The sequence below is a fragment of the Ochlerotatus camptorhynchus genome, unplaced genomic scaffold, assembly GCF_037179485.1.
Source record: "Ochlerotatus camptorhynchus isolate MF236.1 unplaced genomic scaffold, CSIRO-AGI_Acam_v1.1 ptg000274l, whole genome shotgun sequence".
Lineage (NCBI taxonomy): Eukaryota > Metazoa > Arthropoda > Insecta > Diptera > Culicidae > Ochlerotatus > Ochlerotatus camptorhynchus.
This window is the reverse complement of record NW_027040763.1, coordinates 1,247,248-1,271,756: the sequence shown is the minus strand read 5'-3', so window position 1 is coordinate 1,271,756 and position 24,509 is coordinate 1,247,248. Positions and strand designations below refer to the sequence as shown.

Genomic DNA, 24,509 nt, shown 5'->3' with positions numbered 1-24,509 from the left:
TGTCAAAATCTAGAGAAAATTCATAAAATCCCTTGGGTAGCAAACTTGATTATTGAATTATTAATCGACTCTTTATTCATCAGAACTACACTATAAGAATAAACCAGGGGAAGCTCATAAGTTTTGACAGGCGCACCGGCGCAACCAACGGTTCATTCGAGCAGTTAAAATGACGTTTACTACCACTCGAACTTTGAAATAAAACAGTATTTTGAGATTTTTTCTTCTAGAACCTCGAGAAAAGTAGCCACCATTTGTGCGTTTCATAAAAAATAAAAATTAGTTGGTCCAGTTTTGTGAAATCACTATTAGAAAGTCACGCCAAAACTGCTTGACAAAGTGGTCAATTGAGAGATTTACAACTGACTAGAGAGTGAGAGCGAGCTTTTGCGCTCTCTTTCTCCATTACTCTCTTTGCCTGCAATCAGATATTCAAGTGCACAGCGAGAAATGCACACTTTAGACACCCATATATCACAAATCTAGACTAACATTTGAAAAGGGCGGAACTCCAAAATAACCATATCGAGAAAATCGCTTCCGAATTTAGATGACCTAAAAATTAATCCTATTTCACGACTTTCCATTTTCTGGATGATTTTATAAGCTTGAAATATAGTTAATAGTGTAATCTATCATCATGCATCACTAAAAACTCAAAAAAAGGTTTCTTTGTCATGAAATTGAGAAGAAAACATCATAATTTCTTACATGTTACCCCCCAGATCTTCCATCCTTTGAACTGCCAACACTGGTGATACACCGTGGAAGTACATCATCGGGATTTTTTGTTTGTTGTTCCGCCTTGGTTCTTCGTTCGCAAATTTTGTGTACGTACGCAAATACGTTTGGCATATTAAAACAATATAATTCGTTGTTCTGGTGCAAGGCGTAACAACCAGTTGCATCATCGAGTTGAAAGTTGGAAATACGCCATGTAAGAAGAAACGTTTTTGATGATATGAAGTGATATTTTCTTCTACTTTTTCGTGTTTATCGAGTAGTTTGTGAACTGTTCTCTCTATATTTGCCAGAATATGGTTTGTTTACATTTTGGCTCTTCCGCCCCTTTCAAATGTTAGTCTAGAAATGTTCTTCTAATTTAAACTCACACATTCATGCCGGTCTGCAAGTATGATACACGTCCAAAGCATACCAAACTGCTGTTTCCGTGTTGCTCCCGTTTGACGCGTGACAGCTGAAAGTTTCAATTACAACTAGTGGTGCAAACCACCATGTACTGTGGAAAATTTGTGGTAGGATAGAGAACTACTTCGGCCTAAGCGCCCATTTTGGGCCTATCAAGCAGAAAACATCAAATAAATCCATGATTTCGGCGTTAACAGGTAAATTATGCGTTTGGTACGATACTTTAGTTCAAATGCTACCGAACGAAGTCAATAAGAACGCGTGATATAAATGTTTGCACCCAATATTTTCAAAAACAAATGAAGCGCTCCAACCGAATCAATATTTATCTTCTTCCGATAGGCCGAAGTGAATTCATTGGCGTTTCAATGCGTTAGGCCAAGTTTAGAATCCGTAGGCCGAGTTTGGCATCAAGAAGCAGTGTTAGACTTTTGACAATATCTACACGATTGGTTTCTCTTTATCAAATCTTACGGTACGTACGGAAAGGTAAATGAATTTGGAAGCCATCAGTAATAATAACATTCCGTTCGGTCCTAAACTACGCAAGATTAAGAAAGACTAAGTGCGGGTTGGGCTTAATAGGCTGGAAATGGGGTAGTTAACCCTATGTTTCAAGAGGTGATAGAAGGTCTACTTGGTTTACATCAGGCATTTGACCATTCACAAACTTGCCACCCGTCACCCAAAAAAGCTCGCTTTTAGGTGCACTATGTAACGAGTTTTGTCATGGTAGTGATATCGCCATGCTTAGAAATCAATGCATTAGGGATTAGGCAGACCATCCGAACTGAATTTAATCCTTTTTGTAGCAAACCAAGGTCGAAGATTTAATTGAGCCACACTATAAAATAGTGTATTCATGGTCACTTGTGGTTTGGAGTAAAGAAGTACAGCTATGATATGACCATAAAATCTATAAAAATCTAAACGCATTTTTTTTTTAAATTATTTACAGGTTGCACATGTGGACGCGACGCCACTGCCTGTGGAGCTTCACTTTATTGCAAAATATTGGTCTAAAATGACCAAAAGTGACCAAAATAATGATATCAGCTGCTGTACAAAAGTTGACGGGATAGTTTATGTGGTGAACGGTGCGGTCATTTTGAATAGGAATGTGGGTTTTTTAAAATAAACATTTATCAACTTACATTACTAGAAGGTTTCAAACGAATCCGATGAAAGCTTGTTTTTCGGTGAATATTTTTTTATTATTCGGTCACATTTTTTACGAATACACCGTTTATGTATAGAAATAAGTCTAGAAAGAGCTGGAATTAGGGCGTAACAGCTTTTGTAAACAATGACTTCTTTCGATGATTTCTGGAAAGTTAAGGCTCGCCAACGCAAATCAACAATACCAACGGGTAGGGGACGACTTCTTCTACCCGACGGTTATGATGGTTTACGTGGACATGCCTTGAGTTACTTAGTATTCATCGTATGCAAATTTAGTGTATCTACTAGAAATGTCTTTTCAACGTCAATTTTTGCATGTATGACGGCGACTGCTGCTGCGGCGTTGATTTAATGGAGTACGGTCACTACGTGAAAGATAGAGCTTTTTGCAATGTTTATTCTACGAATATCAGGGTGACCAGTGATCCGGACTAAAACCGGAAGTTACTGGAAAAACAAACGAGAAAACTGTGAATTTCGCTGAACAATCAGAAAGAATAAGATTTTTTACTTTGCAAGTTGTTTAAACCCGTTAGACTGGACTAGATGTGCAGGAAAAGTCCCTTTGAAGGTCTATTAAGATAATTTTTGAATGTTTTTCCAAGGTAGTTTTGATGAGATTTTAGAATGAATTCTAGGGATAACACAAAGGTATTGTTTTAGAGAAAATTTCTAACGGCGTTTTGGGAAGAACTCCTAAGAGAGTTTTGACTAGACCTCGAAGTCAATTGTGTTGGTTCAGGGCAATTTCTTCAAATAGCTCTGCGAAAAATTCATTGACGATTGTGAAGAGGATTCCAGGATTCGTGAAAAATACTAAAGGAATTCTGCGATGAGGATAATTCCAATGTCAGAGTTTTTAGAGAATTTTGAGGAGAACAATTTTTTTCAGAAGGATCATGATCCAAGATAATTCTGAGCAAAATTTTAAGACAATTCTGAGGTGAATTGCATGGGAATTCTTAGGAGAATTCAAGCGAATTAAAAAAAATAAAAGTAGTCTCAGCGTATTCTTGGAAGTAACTTTAAACTTCAAAGAAAACCTATGGACGAATTTCATGGATTTTTTGGAGTGTTTTGCAAATAATTTCTGTACTATTATTATCAAAATTAAATTAACTAATATTCGTACTAAATTACCAGCATATTGAAGTCTGCCGTATTGTACCATATTCATTATTTAATTTTCCGACTAATATCGTGCGCTGTACACAGTGACTCAATCTTTTGTAACTTGTAGTTTGTAGCTTTAAAATGCTCGAACATTATGTGAGCGTGTTGGAAATGTCTTTGTGAAAACTGTCATCCTTATGCATGTTTTATTAGTTTTCCATCCTTCTTTTTCTTCTTCGCATTTCAAGCTTATTGCTTATCGTATATTAGCTTATAGCGTGCTCTCAACTTAGTGTTCTAGTTGCACTTCCACAGTTTTTAATTAAGAGCTTTCAAGGCCTGTACCATTACTGCATTAGTATAATTGTTTGGCAAGAACAATCATATTCTATGCCCAGGGAAGTCGAGAAATTGTTCAATCCGAAAAATTCCTAGACCGAACCGGGCCTAGTCACCTTCAGCATCATCTTGCTTTGTAGCTGCACCTTTACCGACTGAGCTAAGCTGCCCATAAACGCATAACAGTCTCATGTAGTTTTTCATCACTTTTGAGACAAACCCGTGAAACAACTGTTAATAACATGTTTGAGAAGAATATACTATAAAAATTGTGAAAAAAATATCAAACTTGGTCTGTCCCACGTTACAAATAAACGCATAACATGCTCGTGAGATAAAATACACTATTAGGCTTTTCTTTCTGCAAATTTTGCTTTGTAATTGTTTTTAATTACATTGCAAACAAACGAAATCTAGAGTAACATTTAAAATGGGCCTATGTCCAAAACGTAAACAATACATACAGAAAATGAATTTTAAATTTTTCCGCCACTATGCAATTCATATTTAAGAAAATTGAAGTATTTTATTTTAGTATATTTTTCACAATAACAATAGTAACTGTATCTCAGTATACAACATCCAAAATATGCGAAAAGCTTTCAAAAATATATGAAAATCGATAACAATTTAATTTCATAAATTGATAAGCCTTTTTGTGAATCTTTCAATGGATAGGTCCTTTTTGTTAAGCCGTTGTGCTTGTCATCAGAAGTGGTACGCCCTTTGCTAAGCCTTTTCGCAACGTCAAATAAATTCAAAACAAATCATCGGCCCTGCCTCAAGCAGCAGGGCCTAGCTTTGGATTGAAAATTTTCAATCGTCACTAGGCGTATCAATGAAATGAAAAAAATAAATAAATGGATGGTTGGCCGTTTTAGCGTGCGGGCCTATTAATGAATCGAAAAATTTCGTTGATCGGCCGTTTCGAAAATCGAGTTATTTTTAATGATTTTTTCTCGATTATGCGGAACTTTCCTACACGATTAGTAGCTATCAAGCGGTGCTAAAGAATGGCCACTGCTAAAAATAATTCAAAGGGATGCCTACTCAGGATGTCGACTAGTTGGACTATCAGGGAATTCATTTTTGGACCTGGAAAAAAAGGAAATCTAAGGGATTTTTTTTGAAATTCAACGAAATATTTCTTAATCACAGAAACTTATTAATAAGTATGACTGACCTCCCTAATTTTTGCCAACTTATAGTAAAGAGTTGATAGTCTCCGAGATCGTTAAGTTGAGGACGTTCAAAACTACACTTAGTAAGTTTTGAACGTCCTCAACTTAACGATCTCGGAGAGACTAACGGAACTATCAACTCAATACTTTCATTACCTCATCTATCGTATAAAATGATCACTTTAAATCTGATATTTGACATTAAGCATCTCCAACTATGTAAATCGTTAATTTCGCGCATAAAGTAATACAAACACGATTAGTTAAAGTACATAACTCTAGATGGGAGCTTACCATCAATCATACTGTCATTGGTCGAAAGGAACAGTATCAGTACCCAGCACCTCCTCTACCCGTGTCTCCTCGAGCTCGTTAAGTTGACGATGACAGAAGCACATACAGTCAGATGACGATTTGAATGCGAAACAATCGATAGAACTGTCATCGAAGGTACATGAGAAAATCGGCAATCATCTCTTTTGCCAGTGGTGGTAGAGGGAGATAACCCTCACCATGCCTCTCCAACAGGGGAGTTTGGAAAAGAAGATGATCAACCCGATTCGTGTCTTCCTCAAAATTGACCTTTGCTCGCTTTCTACTCGCTATATACAATTTTAACATTGCCGTACTCTAACGGCACTATCAACTGTATACTTTCATCACCTCATCTTCTATCGTATAAAATGACCAATTTAAGTCAGATATTTGACGTTAAGCATCTCCAACTATGCAAATCGCGAGGGGCACGCCATACAAAGAACCGGTGTGTTGAAGTTAAAATGCAATTAAAAGTATAAGTAATACAAACATGATTAGTTAAGGAGAATTCCTTGTAAAATTTAAAGGAAAATTTTATAGTCATTCTGTGGATAATTCCAAGGAAGTTCTGATATAAATTTTAGGGAAGTTCACACAGAAAGAAATTTTGAGGAGAACTAAATTATAATTTAAAATTTTAAAATAAGATATTCTAAGGAAGTTCTGAGTATAATCCCGAGGGAAATCTAAAGAGGATTGAAATTCAATAGGATTATTCAAAAAAAAAAAAAAATAAGGACTCACTCATTTTTTATTTAAATCTTTTCAGTGGCGTTTCCTTAACCTCAATCTACCTATGCACCAACTCTCAAAACATAAATAATTATCAAAATATTGCTTGCAATAGATAGATATCGAGTAAACTAGAAGATAAAGTGTATTTTTTCAACCGATCCGAAGATGAATATGTCATTTAATCTGGTTGCTTTGCATATTTCGTTTACGGCTGATTTTTACTCTGTCAATGTTTTTTTTTAGCTAGAGGGGCATAGCGATGGGCATGAGGAAAAATAAATAAACCTAAGGATATTTAACTTGTTCCGTTTTGCGGTCGCTACGCTCCTCTAACTAAAATAAAACGAGTAGGCAAAATAAGCCTGAATAGCTACGCACCTCGATACAGAACTAATGCTGAATGGTATGTTAAGTAAGGATAGCTTCCTTCACCAACCTTTACTAGTTTGTAGCCAACTCACCCTTACTCACACCCTTCTCAAATGTCAGTTCATATCACCTTCTGATTACAACAACGTCGGAGCTCAGCATTAGAGATCCAGTTGTGAGGCCACCAGGTACGAATTAATACCGCAAGTATTGATTAATGATGGAAAGAAAAGGGTTAAATTATTTATTTGTCAATTTTCCTTAGAAACATTATTAACCCTCTACTTTGGCGGTGTAAGCCTAAAGAGCTGAGACAAGAAAATCGATTTTTTTTAAGCAAATGTTGTGCCAATGGTTGGAGAAATAAACTATTTTATGTGCCATTTACATGAACATTTGTAATAAATCGGTTACAAGACCATTCTGTGGCGTTATATTGAAAACATATATTCTTTAGTAGACTAAACAGATTTTATTGAAGTTTAGGCCAGAAGTTGCTCATAAGTCTAGTTTTAGCTGGCCAAGTTTGGTAACAGTTTGGTTCGTGAGAAAATTTGACTAGACAGGCTAAATTGATCTGGATAAAAAAAATGTTTCCCTTTCGAAAGAAATGATGAAAAGTAGAAAATAACAAAAACAAAAATACACGTAGGATACCCGAGTTATCAAATTTTTAGTGCAAACTCTGACAACACGATTGGCACCACTGACCGTCGTCGCAGCCTTTTCTATATACCGATTACAGATAGGTGGAAAAGCTCCAACAAAATAACGGAGAGTGAGTGTACGAACAAGCAGTGAGCAGAGACGATTAGATTGAATGAACGAACGGGGAATGAAAGAAGAAAAAACGCAGCAAGTGAATTTAGCCTGAAAATGTGAACGCGTATTGTTTTTCTTTTTTTTTTCGTTTCTAGTCGTGACTTCAAGTCATTGGTTATATGAATGTTATATTTTCGCCTTCCACCTGGAATAGAACGCGTCTGCTCGGATCGGAACAGCACTGTTTAGAAATCAACGATGAAAACAGAAATCAAGAGCATTCAGTGTACCTAACTAGACAAAGGAAGCCCTCGTCGCCAGTTTTTTTTTCTTATGAAACAAATTTTATGTGGAACATCAAACGATGAATAGCGAAGAATTAATAGAAAAAAAGTACAACGAGGGAAAAATGTACATTTTCTCAAATAAGTGTAAATTTTTAACGAGCTATTACTTTGATTAATTACCGTTCGTCGATGCTTCAGTGTGTATCAGTGTAAGGATTGTGGTGTAGTGTCAGTGTTCATCGTGTGTATGCATGGAAGCTGGAGGAGAAATTCGGTAGGAAGGCGAATTACGGTGACATATTTGCTAGTCTCTGCTTGAATGACGGTGCCTTTAATGTTGGTTACTGCCACTGCTGCTGGTGCTGCTATTACTTTATTTTTGCTGTGCTGCGATGGTGTTTCTCCATTCTACGACGAACAGATGCAGCGAACACAAATACCACGGCAAGTATGGTGGAACAAATACAATCGAATAGCATTTGTTTTTTTTTTGTTGTGATTGTGCGATGGACTCTTAACACGGATTGACTTGAAAGTGGGTGGTATTCTGTTGGTTCATGAAATTGTGGTAGAAATGTTTCGGTAAGTGAATAGCAATATAAACAAAAAAGCTATGGATTGTGTTCGAGATGTGACTGCCTTATTGACGAGATTATTTACTGACAATAATGAATTATACACCGTTATTTGTTTATCTACAATCAAAGTTGTAACTTTCCAGCAGGCGCATCAAAATTTCTTAAATTTTGGCAACTAGTGGATCAGATTGACTGAGTTTATACTAAGTTTGAGCAGCTTTAATTAAAAGATTCTTATTTGACTACCATTTTTTTCAAATTGTTATTTCTTGATGCACAGTAGACCAATTGAGCTGTATTTTTTTGTCTAGTCAAAACATTATTCTTTTATTCTGTTAAAAATTAACTGCAATCTATCCACATCGAAAAAAGTTAAAAATCCCGAAATTCATTTAAAAATCTTGCAAAATTTGTAGTTAACGAATAACATAATTTTAGAATGCAAGATGGGGACTTCAGATTTTCAAAGTAGCTTCTCAAACTATAATGTGAGTATTTTTGTGACAGAGAAGATGAAACTGTTAGTCATATTTTCCTTGATTTGTTTTCCGTCGATCTTGTTTTCCGTGCTGAGCACCAATGCTACCGACGCCAGGGAAGCAGCTCCCACACCTGGACCCTACCTATCGACTCATCAACTTATGAACCGCGGACCAACGGCTTTACTGTCCGGACATCCCGGTGGCGCCGACTGGGATTGAACCCAGGCCAGCTGGGGTAAGAGGTAATCACACTTACCACCGGCGCCGCTGAGTTTAATCTCTCAACATGTCATGTATTTTGATGACACTCGATTTAGGATTTCATTCTCACATACTACAAATTTGAGTACCTGACACTGCAACACATGTCTGCTTCCGTCTATTTACGTCTCTTTAAACTGTTCCCCTGGTAGAGGAGAATTAAGTTCATTCGAGACGGAACACATGTTTGGTACCTCTCTATGTGCATTTAGATTAACATACGATGTCCCTCCTTACATATTCTGCACAAAATATACTTTCTGCCCCATTCATAAATGGAATTTTTACTCAAAATTAATACAAAAAATACCATGTATATTTTTACCCGAAAGAAATAATTTTGTTCTACAACTTTGTCTCAGACGTCATTTGGTCGGATCATTAGTGACGTTTCCGTGGTTCAATTTATTGAAAAATGTCAACGACGTCATTTTGGGAAAAAAAAACCTCCTAAATGCTAGACAGACGGAGCGGCTCGAAAACTTTGGTGATGAACCTGCTACTGCACCACATGGCAACACTACTACTGGATTGTACTAGCATTTTCACAAAATGTACTAAAATGTTTTGGTTCTATCTCTTTCACTCTACTCAAAACTGCAGGGCTGTTACAACAGGCGTGGATTTCGCGGATCTGTCGCGAATTTGAACATTCAGTCGCGAAAACATTTAATGATGTCGCGAAAACCGCGAAGGGACTGATGTGCTGTCACAAAAATTGTGGAATTCATTGTAACCTTTCCGTCCCGGATTATTTTGTTGTCATCAATTTTGTTGTTCAAACCAAACACCCTGCAAATAATCGAGAAATGATCTGATATCCATAAGTTACACCGGACAGGGGGAGGTAGCTCATCGATTCTTCCGGCTCGCCTCCTAGCATCGTGCTATAAGGTACCAGGCGATAACCAGGGTAGTCGATCGATAGCTCGATGACGTCATTTCGTTGGCGTCTGCAATGGGAAATTCTCATAGCAGGCGTTGACGATGGGACGTTGTCGAGTTGTTGAATAGCAACTATCGTGGTAACTCACCGATTACCTGTCGATCTGCCAAATTTGGAAAGACGTCTGCATTGAATTGTCTCATATAATAATATTCCGCCCACTATATCACAAGAAATTGCGAGTAGCTGAGTGGAATGGAGATAAGTTAAGCATTGGGTACAGGACCAAGTCTCCCCTGGGTGGTGCCAGAAGATGAGCGCAATAGAATCATCAAGTTGCCATAAGGCACGGAATGAGACTATTGCATGGCTGGGTAGTCAAAGTCTTCCATTCGTTAGTCATTTCAGGTGGATTAGAACAGGTTTAGGTTTAGGGTGGGCGTTGGCCAGATTTGGATTTTTCAGATATAATCCTAAAGGGTGTCCACGATGAAATTGCCACACACAAAATTGATTCGCAAAATTCGAGTTTTCATCCGATTGCCATCAAATTTTCAGGGATTGAGAAATAACTATTAAACTTCATTTTATCATTTTACTCGTATTTTATTTACAGTCCATACGCAAATGCCCGCACCTTGGCCTTAACCCCGGCCATAAGATTCTGCACAACCTGTGAATCAACCGTTTTTTGCATGTAAACCCATACTTTCTTCAGTTCCTCGACTGTCTTTACTACCTTAGGTCGTTTAAGAAGGTGCTGCTTCATAATCGCCCAGTACTTCTCGATGGGGCGGAGCTCCGGAGTGTTGGGAGGGTTGAACATTTTCGGCACGAAATTGACCTTATTGTCCGCATACCACTTCAGCACGTCCTTGGAGTAGTGGCATGAGGCCAAATCCGGCCAGAAGATTGTTGGGACGTTGTGGGCCTTCAGGAGAGGAAGCAGCCGCTTCTGGAGGCACTCTTTTATGTACACCTGTCCGTTCATCGTGTCCTGGGTCACGAAAGGTGCACTCCGCTTCCCGCACGTGCAGATGGCTTGCCAAACCAGGAATTTCTTCGCAAATTTGGACATCTTCTGAGTGCGGACATGCTCCGGAACGCTGAACTTATCCTTGGCCGTGAAAAACAGGTTGCCGGGGATCTGTTTGAAGTCGGCCTTCACATATGTTTCGTCGTCCATGATGCAGCATTCAACTTTCGTCAGCATGTTGAGGTACAACTTCCTGGCATGGGTTTTGGCGGACTTGTTCTGCTTCTCGTCGCGATTAGGGGCCTTTTGTACCTTGAACGTTCGAAGCCCAGCCTTAGTTTTGGCCTTCTGGACAAAACTTCGGCTTAGGTGCAGCTTCTTAGCCACATCCCTAACGGAGGCGTTCGGATTTCGGTGAAGGCCCCAACTACGCGGTTGTGATTTTTGGTGTTGTATGGAATACTTTTTCCTTCACTTCTGGGCTTCCGATCGGTGGTCAACCGTTCCTCGAACCGCTTAATCACTCGCGACACCGTGGAATTCGCGATTCCCAACGTTTTAGCGATGGAACGATGCGAGAGATCCTTGTTCTCGTGATGAATGCGCAAGATTTTATCACGCATGAGCTGTTCTTTCGACTCCATTTCCGCGAGTTTTGGTCACAGGACTTTAAAACTTGCAGGATGTAAATAATGCACTATGAACTAAATCCACCCAAATTTTCATTAAATTCTACCCAACGGTTAAAAAGTTAGAGCAATTTCATAGTGTGGCAATTTCATCGCGGACACCCTTTAAATAGGACCTAGATTATTTAATACACTAGTAACCTCAACTTCTGTCACAATTTTTCATTGTGACTAATCAACACTCAATGGGTAAAATATCAAAATTGCGGTAAATTTGAAAAAAGGTAACTTGGCGTGTAGAGCGCACTGCCCATTGGACGATTCTGAAGCCTGACCAAGTGAGTGGGCTACGGGTTTATTTGATTGTACGTCATTTCCAAGTTATATATAGATACATTCATACCATTGGCATTTTGTATTTGAGATAAGACAGAGACAGGATGCGGAGGGTCCGCTTAGGGGGAGCGTAACCCATGTTATGGCTTCCATTTATTAAATAGTTCAGATAGGCTGGAGATGATAGGTTCATGGTGAGAAAATGTACCATAGGGTGCCCGTTCACTGATCAAAATTATATTCAAATCGTCAGGCCCTGCCCTGGAATAAGGGGATTGACGATGATTTGTCAAGTTTCATTTTGCATTTGCATATAATTGTAAGTTTAGGTTTGCTTTTGTAATTGTTAGATAGATAGTTTGCCTCAATTGAAACATTGAGTTGTATAAACTTGACGAATCATACCTCTAAAATAGTAGTAGTTACAGTGCCGCATTATCTAACAACCACTGCCTGCAACTAATGTTGAGGGGTCGGCAGGGCTGATTACGGATCAAAACTAACATAACTCTTACACTGAAATGATCCCGAAACTAACGCTCATTCATTGCACTTTGAGTCATAAAGTAGTTTTATTTATTTTCCTACATTATCAGCATCGATACTGTACCGGAGCGGGGCTTATTGTAAGCAAAATCTTCGGAAGCATGCGATCTTGAAATGGGCTAATGGGTATACGGTAAAGCTATCACCTTCGAACTCCAGAGTTCAAACTTTTTGCAGTCATAAAAAAATGGTTACAGGAAGATTTTATGGCCAATTGTTTTGTTCTTTAGTTTCAATAGTTGGTCTAGGCAATGATCCAATTTTATCAAAATATAGTTTTGTCATAGAAAAAGGTTGTGTTAGATCATGTTCGTAAAACAAATTCATGAAAGAAGGATACATATGTGGTAATATAGTAACAGGTTTCCTAATGACTACTGACTACTGATATTAGGCAGAATATAATTTTTCAACAAACACGTGTCGGTCGAATTAGGATTTATCCCAGGCTACTATTGTAGAAAAACGTATTGATAGATATTGGGCGGAACGCGTCGGAATGTTTAGAAAAATAGGGCGCACGCTTGATCCGGTTTAAGATACATTGTTGACTGCTTTCGGGAACGTGATTTCATTTTAATAACTTGTTTACTTGTTTAACCATTGAACGTCGCGTGGAAGTGGAACTTAATGAAGGCATCAGTGCTTTTTCGTAACTTTTAGTCGTAATAATACCTCTGACCAAGGAAAAATGATTTATATAGTTTTCATGAAAGTTGACGATACAAATACTAATGAGGAAAGGAATTCCGCATTTCCTTTTCCCAAGTCCTTTTCCTCTCCTTCCCTTCCCTTCTTCTCTTTTCAGAAAGCGAGTAATGGCGCTATAACCATATGCCATATAGGGCTAGGCCAAGAGTTAGTGCTCAGGTCCCAACCGCTAGAAGAAAATGGTAGCGAGCAAGGGCGCTATAACCTAGGCGAATACAGCATTCCCTCCGTATAGGTTACGTCCGCACACCGCTCTCTGTTGTCCTTCGACTGAGGTCGGCTGGATCGATTGAGGGATGGCAGTGGGTTGGCGGTGCCGTCCACGCTTGTACGGAGGGAGGACTGTACGCTCGAACACAAGGGGTAAATACCTGTGTTCCATCCCAGGAGATCGGACAACCAAGGAGTGTACATTAACTTTCTTAGCTCTGTCACTCCCAACGATTTATATAGTCTATTTTCAAATCCTGCATACGGAGCGGTTGGTACGGTATGTCCCCGCTCTTTGATTACCTGTGGATTAAATGTTAACCACTGTCTATACTTATTAAGTAGACATGGTAAACATTCACTTCCACAAAAATTAACTAAACGCTACACAGTAGGCCTGGCCGCTTTATTGTTTGTTTCACATCCTTGATGTGCAGCAGGCATTAATAATGACAAGAAAAATGATAGATGTATCATTTTCCAGGATTCTTTCAAGTACTGGCTGTGTATGTGTAGACTAGACTAGACTAGACTAGATATCCATAAGTTACACCGGACATTATCTGGGGTCTGTCCAATGTGAGACATTTTCATGGTTTTTTATTTCCAATATGAACATAACATTTTTCGTTATCAAATCATAAACGAATCGTATACACTCAGGTCTTTTTTTACACGGGGGATACGTACCGTGTAAAAAAACCTACGAGATTTTGATTTTTCACATCTTCAATTGTTTAAAAAAAATGTGCCATTTGTAATTATAGCATGCTATGGTCCATTTAGACATATTTTAAAAATATCGGTATTTACACCAAAAATTGTGATTTTTTTTTTAAAGTATACCATTTGATTATCTATACATTGAAACGGATAATGTGATTGGAATCAAGTCGATAGGTTGTATCGTTGTCGAGAAATCGTTAAAAACGTACCGTGTAAATCGCGAAAAACCGTGTAAAAAACCCGCTTAAAAAAGACTTTAGTGTAGATGCGAGTAATTGCCATGTATACCGGATATCCTAGGTTCTCTAAATATAATAATATAATTATAATATTATGTCCAAATAGATTCAAAGTGTCTATGTGGATCGTGTCCGACCTATTGCTACGTATACAAGATGTTATAGGTTCTGAAATCATTCTGGAGATCAGATTAAGGTCTGTTCTCGAAAAAAAAAGCACCAGACAAAAGTGTTCGCCAAAAATTTATTTTAAGTCGGATTTTCTTGAAACATTCAGGGAATGAACTTATACATATGGATTATGTTTTGGCATAATTACTTTATTCAATTTCCTTTCCATCGCTGAAAGCCCGCACCTTTCCCTTAAGACCCCTCATTACATTTTGTGCAATGGTGGAGCCGACCTTTTTAGTCACTTTCATCCATTCTTTCTTCAACTCCAGCTCGTTCTTAAACACCTTGGACGATTTTCGAACTTTGGCCTTCATTATGGCCCAAAATCTTTCCACCGGACGAATCTCTGGTGAATTTGGGGGGTTGGCGGTTTTTGGTACAAAAACAACTCTCTGTACCAATCCAACGTCGATCGCGCGTAATTGCATAATGCCAGGTCCGGCCAAAATAATGTCTCGCCTCCATGGGACCGCAGGAAGGGCAACAGACGCTTCTGGAGGCACTCGGTGCAGTAAATTTCGCTGTTGATGGTACCCATTGTGATATACGGTTTACTTAGTTTATCGCATTGGCATATGGCCTGCCAGAGCAAGTATTTTTTGGCGAATTTGTCCACTTTCTTCTTCCTTATGTCTTCCGGAACATCAAACCGTGATTTGGCAACGTAGAACTCCAGCCCCGGTATCTGCTTTGCGTCTGCCTTGATGTAGGTTTCGTCATCCATAACCACACACATCGGTTTCGTTAACCACTCTCGATACAGCTTCCTTGCGCGGGATTTGGCCGCCGTGTTTTGTTGATCACGCCGGTTCGGTGCCTTCCGGACCTTGAATACACGAAGCCCAGCTCGTTTCATGGTTTGCTGAACGAACCATGCGGAACACTTTGCCTTCAAAGCCGCGTCGCGAATCGAAAGGTTCGGATTACGCTTGAAATAATCCAACACCTTCCGGGCTTTCACAGAGTCAGCAGTCTTCGATTTTCGTCTGGGACTCCTTAAACGATTTTACCACCCGAGACACAGTTGTATGGGTGATTCCCAGTTGTCTTCCGATCCACCTCATGCCCGCAGTCGGATTTTCCATGACGGCGCGCAAAATTCTCCGGCGATTTTCTTCTTGTTTCGATGACATCTTAATAACCACTGAACCGATTGTTATGAAATTTTGCACATGTAAACAATTTACTCCAAACTAGTTATACCCAGATTTTCATCAATCTTTACCACGGATAAAAAAGTTACACACGGATAAAAATGGTTCATTTTTTTGGAGTGCAAGACTTATTTTTCTACTAGATCACCCAAGACTAATTCAATATCTGTAGTATCGAAATATGCCCAAACAAATTTGCAGTGGATCATGCCAACCTATTTCCGTGTATGCCAAATATTCTATGATTTCCAAATCGATATTTCGATACTACCAATAATATGTCAGTCTTTGTTGATCCAGTAAACAAATCATCTGAACTGCAGGACGATTTGGAGAACCTAGATCGTCTGGTATACGTGGAAATAATTAAACATTATCCATATAGACACTATGAATCTGTTTGGATATATTTCGATACTACAGACTTTATCCCAGTCATGGTTGATCTAGTAGAATAAATCATCTGAACTCCAGAACGATTTGGAGAACCTTGAACATCTGGATTACTCGAAAATAGATCATGCATGATCCTCATAGACACTTTGAATCTGATTGAACATTTTTCGATACTACAGACATTATTGCAGTCTTGGTTGATCTAGTAGCAGGCATGGAAAATCATTTGCATTCATTTCATACATTCATTTACATTCATTTGCCTCTAACTTTTTTAATCAACAGCATTCCGCAAAATGATGTATAGAGCTTTTGTAGGTTTTGTTATTAGCTAAAACTTTTGCTCATAACTCAAATCTGTATCTCTTATGCATCACGAACTAGAGCGGACAGAACTTGTTACTGTTTTCAGTGAATGTAAAATACATTCACTGAAAAACAGTACTGGCTTCTGTTCGCTCTGGTCCGTCATGCATAAGAGATACGGATTTGACTTTTTGTCAAAAGTTGTAGCTAATAACAAAACCTACAAAAGCTCTATACACCATTTTGCGGAATGCTGTTGAAGAAAAAAGTTAGAGGCAAATGAATTTAAATGAATGCACGCAATGAATGCGAATGATTTTCCATGCCTGTCTAGTAGAACAAATCATCTGATGTTCTGGACGATTTGGAAAACCTATAATTTCCGGTATACATAGTTATAAGTCGTGCATGATACACAAAGTCACACATATACACACTTAGTTTTTTCTACCGAGCTCGGCTGTGCAAATCTCGGCAAAAAAAAAATTTCACTGAATAAACATTTAGGACAGCAAAATACGTCGAGAGACGCAAAAGTAAATTTTCAAAAATATTTGCATTTCAAATGAAAATGCATTATTTTTTTTAAAAATCATGTTTCATCAAATCTAGGCTGGTATTATTCAATAGAATCTCATAGAATTTACACTATACATAATTAACTGAAGATGATACATTGTTATTTTTAATTTAATTTAAAAGGTTACAAACGATACTCCTTTTGCTCAGTCAGCAAAGGCGCAGCAACAAAGCAAGTCCATGCTGGAGGCGACTGAGTTCGATTCTCGTCCGGTCTATTAATTTTTCGAGTTGGAAAATGTATCTACTTCCTTGGGCATAGGATGGTACAGGCATAGAAAGCTCTCAATTAAAATGTGAAAGTACTTCAAAGAACACTAAGTTGAGAGCAGACAAAAATCTAATATGCTATAAGCAATAAGCTTGAAATGCCATGTAGTAGAATACAAATGGTATTTTTAAATAATGAAAACAGTTTTGTTGTTGTCGCGGATTAGTATTTGAAGTCACTGCAGTAGCGGATTTGTTTAGAGAAATCGCGGATTTCGCGGATACAATTTAGAAAATCTTGTAACAGCCCTGAAACTGAAATTGCATAAACAAAATGACAAAATGATACACTCTTTGCACACTGTCAAAGATCATTGCACACAAAATCAACTTTGTTCAAATCAAAAACAAAAATACGGCGCAAGCTTCTAAGAAAATTATATAAAAGCGAACCCAAGGGGTAAGTCACTCAGCACAGTGTGCCGAAAGTAGATTCGACACAGCTTGGGCACATCCTTCGGCACAATCTCGTAGACATTGGATTGTTCATGAAATAAAATGGGAGCACTGCTGGACAGCTGTCATTGAAGTTGTTCACAACATTACGTGCTGTTTGACTGTGTATTTCAGATACATACTCTAATTGAATATACTAGAGGAACTCAGACCAGCAATTCACTTCTAACAAGTCTTTGAGCTACTACGAAAATGGAGTGTACTAAGAACTGGAATACAAACACAATTTGGATGAATTGGATCATGCAATGGTGGCGGTTGGATACGGAAAACTCAAAGGTGAAGATTACTGGCTAATCAAGAGCTGGTCCAACTAATAGGGCAACGATGGATATGCTTCGATGGAGGTGAAGCCCTTACCACCGATGCGACGTATGTAAACTTGAAGTGAGATTTCGGTTTAAATTAGAATTAAGTAAAAGAGTAGTTTTATTTTCGGATATGTGTCATATTATACGAGATGAAATAAATGGCTTTCGATATTTGTAACAAAATAAAAGTTAATTAGGTTGAGTGGAAGCAACTGGTCGTCTACCAAACGAAACTCATTTGAACAATACCGAACTAATTTTCACGGCATAATCACACGGAATTTTTATTGTTCAACTCAACATAATTAACTTACAATTTTTAAACCGGATTTCACTTGTTGAGGTACTGATGATGATGATGGTCCCACCTCTTACCCCTACAAAGGTTTGAGCTGGACGATTTATCTTTAAGATAATTAAATATGACATTTTAACCAGGTTGGCAAACAAAATCGAACTGGTTTCAGTTACAGATATAAATTCCCTCTAGAGTTTACAGTTGCTTCACAGCGATATAAATGTTGAAAAGCTCAGGCGTCCCCCTCTTAGTTCGCCTTTTTGTCCACCTAAAATATTCATAAGTATTACAAGCAATCAAGAGTTAATGAACAATCAACAAAGCATCCTATTACACTAGTAACCCCGCAATCTGATGCTATCATAATTTTCAGCAATGTCAGGAATGCTCACGAACCCCCAACATTTGCCAGAAAACTTACTACTAACTCAAGGTATCTTCCAAATAAGCTTCAAAATTGCATTTTTTTTTATCGAATGTTAAATTCAGTCCTCTATATCCGTAATACGCGCGCGAGGCTCAAACCTTTGTAGACTACTTTTTTTTTACTACTACTATTAAATCAAATATCAAAAATCCATCATCACCATCGTGGCGAACAAAATAGTTTTTGCAGTGCTACAATAATGATTAAAAAGTCGTTATAACAGCTATCCATACAAAATAATCCGTTAAAAATAACTTCGTCAAGATACATAATTTATACATAAAAAGGCCTAAAGTCAGTTTTAACGTGTGAAATGCAATGTCTCTTAAATACTGCTAATGTTGTTGAACGTTTAATGTGTCTAGGCATCGAATTGAAAACATTTATTCCTTTAAAAAATAATGAATTCTGTGAAGCACAAGTCAAGAAATGTGGTGTTCTTATTTCATCCGCGTTTCTAGTATTATATCTATGATAGTCACTTCCTCTTTCAATTCGATCACACAAATATCGAGGCAGCAAACCGTTAACTACTTTAAAAATGAACACCATAGTCAAATATACAATTCTTTGCTTCACCGACAACCATTGTAAGGGGTCTAGCATCAAAGTTGAGGAAGTGAATCTATTACATCTCAAAATCAAACGCATTATTTTATTCTGCAAGCGCTGTAATCTCGATATTTGTGTTGCATTGGCCAGAAATAAAATGGAAGGGCAAAAGTCAAGATGAGGAGAGATGATTGATTTGTATAGCTGTATTTTACTGGCAATAGTTAAATAGTTTTTCAGTCGACATAGAATTCCATACTTCTTGGCAATTTTCTTGATGACATTGTCAATGTGAGAGTTGAACTTAAGTTTGTCATCAATAATCACGCCAAGATATTTAATCTCCTGAACGCGATCAATAGTCTAATCATCAATTACAACAGAGACGTTCTCATTTAATCGATTCCGCGAAATAACCATAAATTTAGTTTTACTTGTATTCAATTTTAACTGCTTACACTTCAACCATCTACTTAGATACTGCAAATCTTCATTCAAGTGTGAGACGGCAACTTCTAAATCCTTAGCTGCAATGAATAACACAGTATCATCTGCAAAAAGGTTAATGTCGCAAAACCGTAAAACACGTCGCAAGTCATTAATATACATAATAAATAAAAGGGGCCCTAATACACTTCCCTGGGGCACTCCAAGGTTGTTCCCCACGGGACTGGAAACAGAATCATTAAAAACAGTCCGTTGAGTTCTGTCAGACAAATAGCTTTCAAACCATTTATATGCAGTACTCGTAATTCCAGAGCGCTTGATTGTACTTAACAGTAAGGGCCTAGAAATTGTTTCAAAAGCGCGTTTCAGATCCAAAAAACAGCAACAATCGTATCTTTACGCTCCAAGTTGTCTTTCCACTTTGCTAACACCAAATTCAATGCAGTTTCACAAGAATGACCTTGAGTTGCTATTCAAATACTCCAACAGCTGGCCTTTAACAACAAGTTCTAAGATTTTCTCTAATGTGTGCAACATGTTGATGGGACGAAACTCTTCGGCTTTAATCGTTCCAGCAACTTTTTGAATAGGAATCACTAAGGATTCCTTCCAAATCGATCTAATTCTCCCGGAACTCCAACCCGATGGTAAAACCGAACGTCTTAGCTTGGAATCCTTCTTCTTGGCATAAACCATTCCAACGTCGAAAACCGAGAGCTTCTTGCTCGGAATCATCACCTTCAGCAGTTCCTCTTCCAGATTGAGCAAAAGGTGTAGTGCTTCTGAATCGTTTCCGTCGGATTAACCAGCAACGTTCGGACGACATTGGAGTAGTCGGACTTGTAACGCGCACCCTAAATGCAGATAGGTCTTGTCGCTGAATGCACTGAATTTCAAGCTGTAATTGCCACCCGACTGGATAATCGCCGGGTAGCACATGTCAAACTAGTTGGTATCCATACCGGAGACGTACCTTTTGTTTTTGCCTGCTCGTCACCCTCCGACAGTTTAACATGTTTTACTTTCTTATCAGCTTCCATAATCTCCATGATGTAATCCTTGAGGTACTTGTTGCATACGTCTACCGTCTGATGAAGGCTCGCCACGATTCAACAGCTTCACTGACGGAATGCCCTCCTCACCGTCCTTCTCGATCTGCTTCAGGAAATCGACCTTCTTCTTGCTGGTCAGGAAAAAGATTGACTTTTCGCACAGACATTTTCGGGGCCGTTGCGATTGCAAACCTAAACATTCAAGCTGTCAGAAATACCGGGTTGGCAAACATAACATACTATTCGCTTTAAAAAAAAATCGAAGCTTGCTCTATGCCCGGCACTGCCGCCACAATCGGCACACCAGCGGTACACTTGCGGCACACTGAGAAAAATGTTGCCCCAAGATTGAGCGAACCACATTATTTTAATTGACCACTTTGTCAAGCAGTTTTGGCGTGACTTTCTACCAGCGATTCCACAAAACTGGACCAACTAATTTCTATTTTTTTATGAAACGCACAAATGATGGGTACTTTTCTCGTGGTTCTAGAAAATAAAATATCAAAATAATGTTTTATTTCAAAGATCAAGTGGTAGTAAACGTCATTTTAACTGCTCGGATGAAGTGGTTAATTGATTTCTTCGCCAGTTAGTCGTCTGTCACTTTGATTGTGGTTATAACTCTGTAGTCTGAACGTACTAGAATACCACTTTCAGACTACTGAGTTATAACATGTTGTTATAATTAGCGTGTAAATGTCATCAAGATAGGCTTATAATAACCATAAGAAGTGCTCTACCACCAATTCGGGTTATCATCCGACCATTATGTGGTATCGTCGGGTTTATTAGGGATGTTCATCGAAGATAGATACAGCCATTTGAAAAAGCAAATTTTGAAAGGTTGGGCAGGCCTGTCATAGATGGTAATCCTGCCGAACCTTTCAAAATTTGCTTTTTCAAATGGCTGTATCTATCTTCGATGAACATCCCTAATAAATTTGTTATGGTTATTTCGCTTAACGACGTATTCGGGATTTCAACCACACCATATGTTTAATAGTTCAATCATTTCGGTTATCGTTCGTTTATGTTTTTTTAATTAGGGATGTTAAAAGCCGCATTTTGTTTCTTTCTCATTCATGCTGGGCTGAAATTAATAATCTATATATATAAAAATGAATTTCTGTCTGTCTGTCTGAACCTTATAGACTCGGAAACTACTGAACCGATTGGCGTGAAAATTTGTATACAGGGGTTTTTGGAGCCGTGGAAGGTTCTTATGATGGTTCGAGACACCTCCCCCTTCTGTAAGGGGGGGCTCCCATACAAATGAAACAGAAATTTCTGCATAACTCGAGAACTAATCAAGCAAATGGAACCAAATTAGGCATGTGGGGGCGAGTGTGGGGGTATAAGGAGATAATCATAGGGGGTAGCCCCTCAGATAATAGGGGGGGGGGGGCTACGTACAATATAGCATGCTTTTTTTTTAAATCAGCGCATAAACTCAAGCTAATACTGAATCCCGAGCAAGACCGGGCACACTCAGCTAGTGATGAATAAAATTAAATTAGAATGATGCCATTGCTGAGATTCAGAGACCACATCCGGCCTGCGGGTCGCACGTTGGGCAGCGCGGATCTATGTTATAACTGCTCAGTCTGGCCCAGCGTTTAAGGGATGCAGATGAAGGGGTACAACGATCGTATTTGTAGCTACAATCCGTGAACCATTCCCATTTTATCCATTGTTATGAAGTCAGCAAGTCATAATCCCACCACCAGCATACAGGTATACGTGAAAGAGAAAGAGCAAAAATGTTATACCGTGAGAGGAGAAGAGAAAGCGCGTCATGGCAAATGCAGTGGAGAAATAGCAGCAGCAACAGCAGCAGGCACCACCAAAAGAGACAATAAACTTTATTTTTCGGTGGTCAAAGCTCCCTTACCAGCACCACCAGCACACATATCGAAAAGCAGTGTGTTGATAATTCGTTGCCAACATTTCATTATGGCGAAACTGCTTTTGTATACAATGACTTCAACCACCAATTTCTCGCAAATAAAAGCTCATACTAGCAAACTAGCCATACCAGCTGGTAGAGGAAACATTCCCCTATCTGATGCAAGAAATCGACGGGCAAAGGCATTGTTTACAAAAGCAGTTTCACCCTTTTGAAATGTTGATGAAGAATTTGCTTACATAGGCAAATATATGAAGATGTGTGCGGTTCGTTCAGCCAACCTGCGTGTGTCATCGTTTTCCCTTGGGGATCCAAAGCATAAATCGTTCCTCTCTGTTTTGTCTCGTTACAGAAGCATGAATTTTCCTCTAGAACAACATTAGCAAGTAGCAGCCAAGCGAAATTATTTGAAGATACATAAGTGTCAATCATTAACGCTGGCGAGAAGGAAACACAGATATTGTGTTTTTCGCTTGCTCCAACCAAAAGAATCTATCTTTGCAAAGCAGCAGCAGCGACTGACATCGGGCAACCATGGGGGATCGCGATATTCCAAGTGTTCCAATCACCACCTTGGCTGGTCTGACCAGTCTGTCGGACAGTAAGTTGCAACTTGTGGTTTTTGGTTTATTTTTTCTCTTTACTTACACCAGTACCTTTCTCTTGTAGTGCTCAGCGAGCTGCCGATATCGGACTCCCTCTCGACGGTGTCGACAGCGCTGAACCGATCGTTGCTGTTCCATCCACGTGTTGCCGAAGAAGCCAACAACCTTTTGGCCACGCGGGACGATAGCCTGATCGGGCAGCTGGTGAATGCCATCGAGCAGACCAACTCGGATCATATTGAACTGAAGGATCAGTACGGTCAGCAAACGACCAGCAACAAGTCGCTGCAGGAAGGCCCTCTGCTCTTGCAGGCGATCCATTCCTGTCGGCCGGATGTGTTCAACAGGCCCATGACGGCACATCAACAGCAGCAGCAATTATTGGCGCAACAGCAGCAGAAACTAAGTAAGTTCAGAAGAAATCGGAATGGAATTCTGTCGTACACTAATCTTCCGTGTAATGAGTGTACTATGCAGTATGCACTAACCGAAACTTTCACAATTTGTTGTCATTTCTGCTCTGTTGTTGATGTTTTTTATGTTTCTTTGTATTTCCATTTCTATTAACCTTTTCACAGTTTCTTTTATCATTAATCGCATCTGAATCATGTGACTTATTCGTTTTTTATATAGTAATTGTTGACCTCCTTATGAAATTGTTGCCATAAACGAAAAATGCAAGATGTTCATTTCATACTGACACGGACACGTACACTTTTACTTATAGATAGTCATATTGGGGTAATACCTAGACTAACATTTGAAAAGGGCGTAATTCCAAAATGACCATATCGAGAAAATCGCTTCTGAATTTTGTTGACCTAAAAATTAATCCTATTACACGACTTTCCATTTTCTGGTTGATTTTATAAGCTTGACATATAGTTAATAGTGTAATCTATCATCGTGCATCACTAAAAACTCAAAAAAAGTTTTCTTTGTCGTGAAATTGAGAAGAAAACATCATACGCCCTGATAATTTCATACATGTTGTTACCCCCCAGATCATCCACCCTTTGAACTGCCAACACTGGTGATACGCCGTGGAAGTACACCCTCGGGATTTTTTGTTTGTTGTTCCGCCTTGGTTCTTCGTTCGCAAATTTTGTGAGAGTGGAATTACGCCCGGAGATTTTTTTGGTCTTCTTTTTGTTCGTTGTTTACACGTGAAATATCAATCGGATGCGTTTCAAATGAATCGGGCGTGACTAGATACTACAGAGTCAATACGTTTGGCATATTAAAACAATATAAGTCGTTGTTCTGGTGCAAGGCGTAACAACCATATTCATCATAGATTTGAAAGTTGGAAATACGCCATGTAAGAAGAAACGTTTTTGGTGATTTGAAGTGATATTTTCTTCTACTTTTTCGTGTTTATCGAGAAGTTTGTGAACTATTCTCTCTATATGTGGCAAAATATGGTTTGTTTACATTTTGGCTCTTACGCCCCTTTCAAATGTTAGTCTAGATACAATGTAGAATGTCATTCGGGAAGAAAGAAGACAATTTTAAACATCATGAACTAACTAAATTTACTTATTAATTCTTATGTAAT

The 24,509-nt window shown here is 38.6% G+C and overlaps 1 protein-coding gene across 3 annotated transcripts in view; it reads left to right on the top strand.

Annotated features, from left to right (window-relative positions):
* Positions 1-24,509, top strand: part of Nipped-B (Nipped-B cohesin loading factor) — a 62,231-nt gene that overhangs the window by 6,000 nt on the left and 31,722 nt on the right. For 2 of the 3 annotated variants that reach the window (XM_065227448.1, XM_065227450.1), the window contains exons 2-3: positions 22,699-22,947; positions 23,016-23,357. In XM_065227448.1, coding sequence (XP_065083520.1) covers positions 22,881-22,947; positions 23,016-23,357 — 409 coding nt within the window. In that variant the 5' untranslated portion in view covers positions 22,699-22,880. Of the gene's footprint in view, positions 1-6,854; positions 7,710-22,698; positions 22,948-23,015; positions 23,358-24,509 lie in introns of those variants that run through there. The other variant, XM_065227449.1, reaches the window with a different exon arrangement.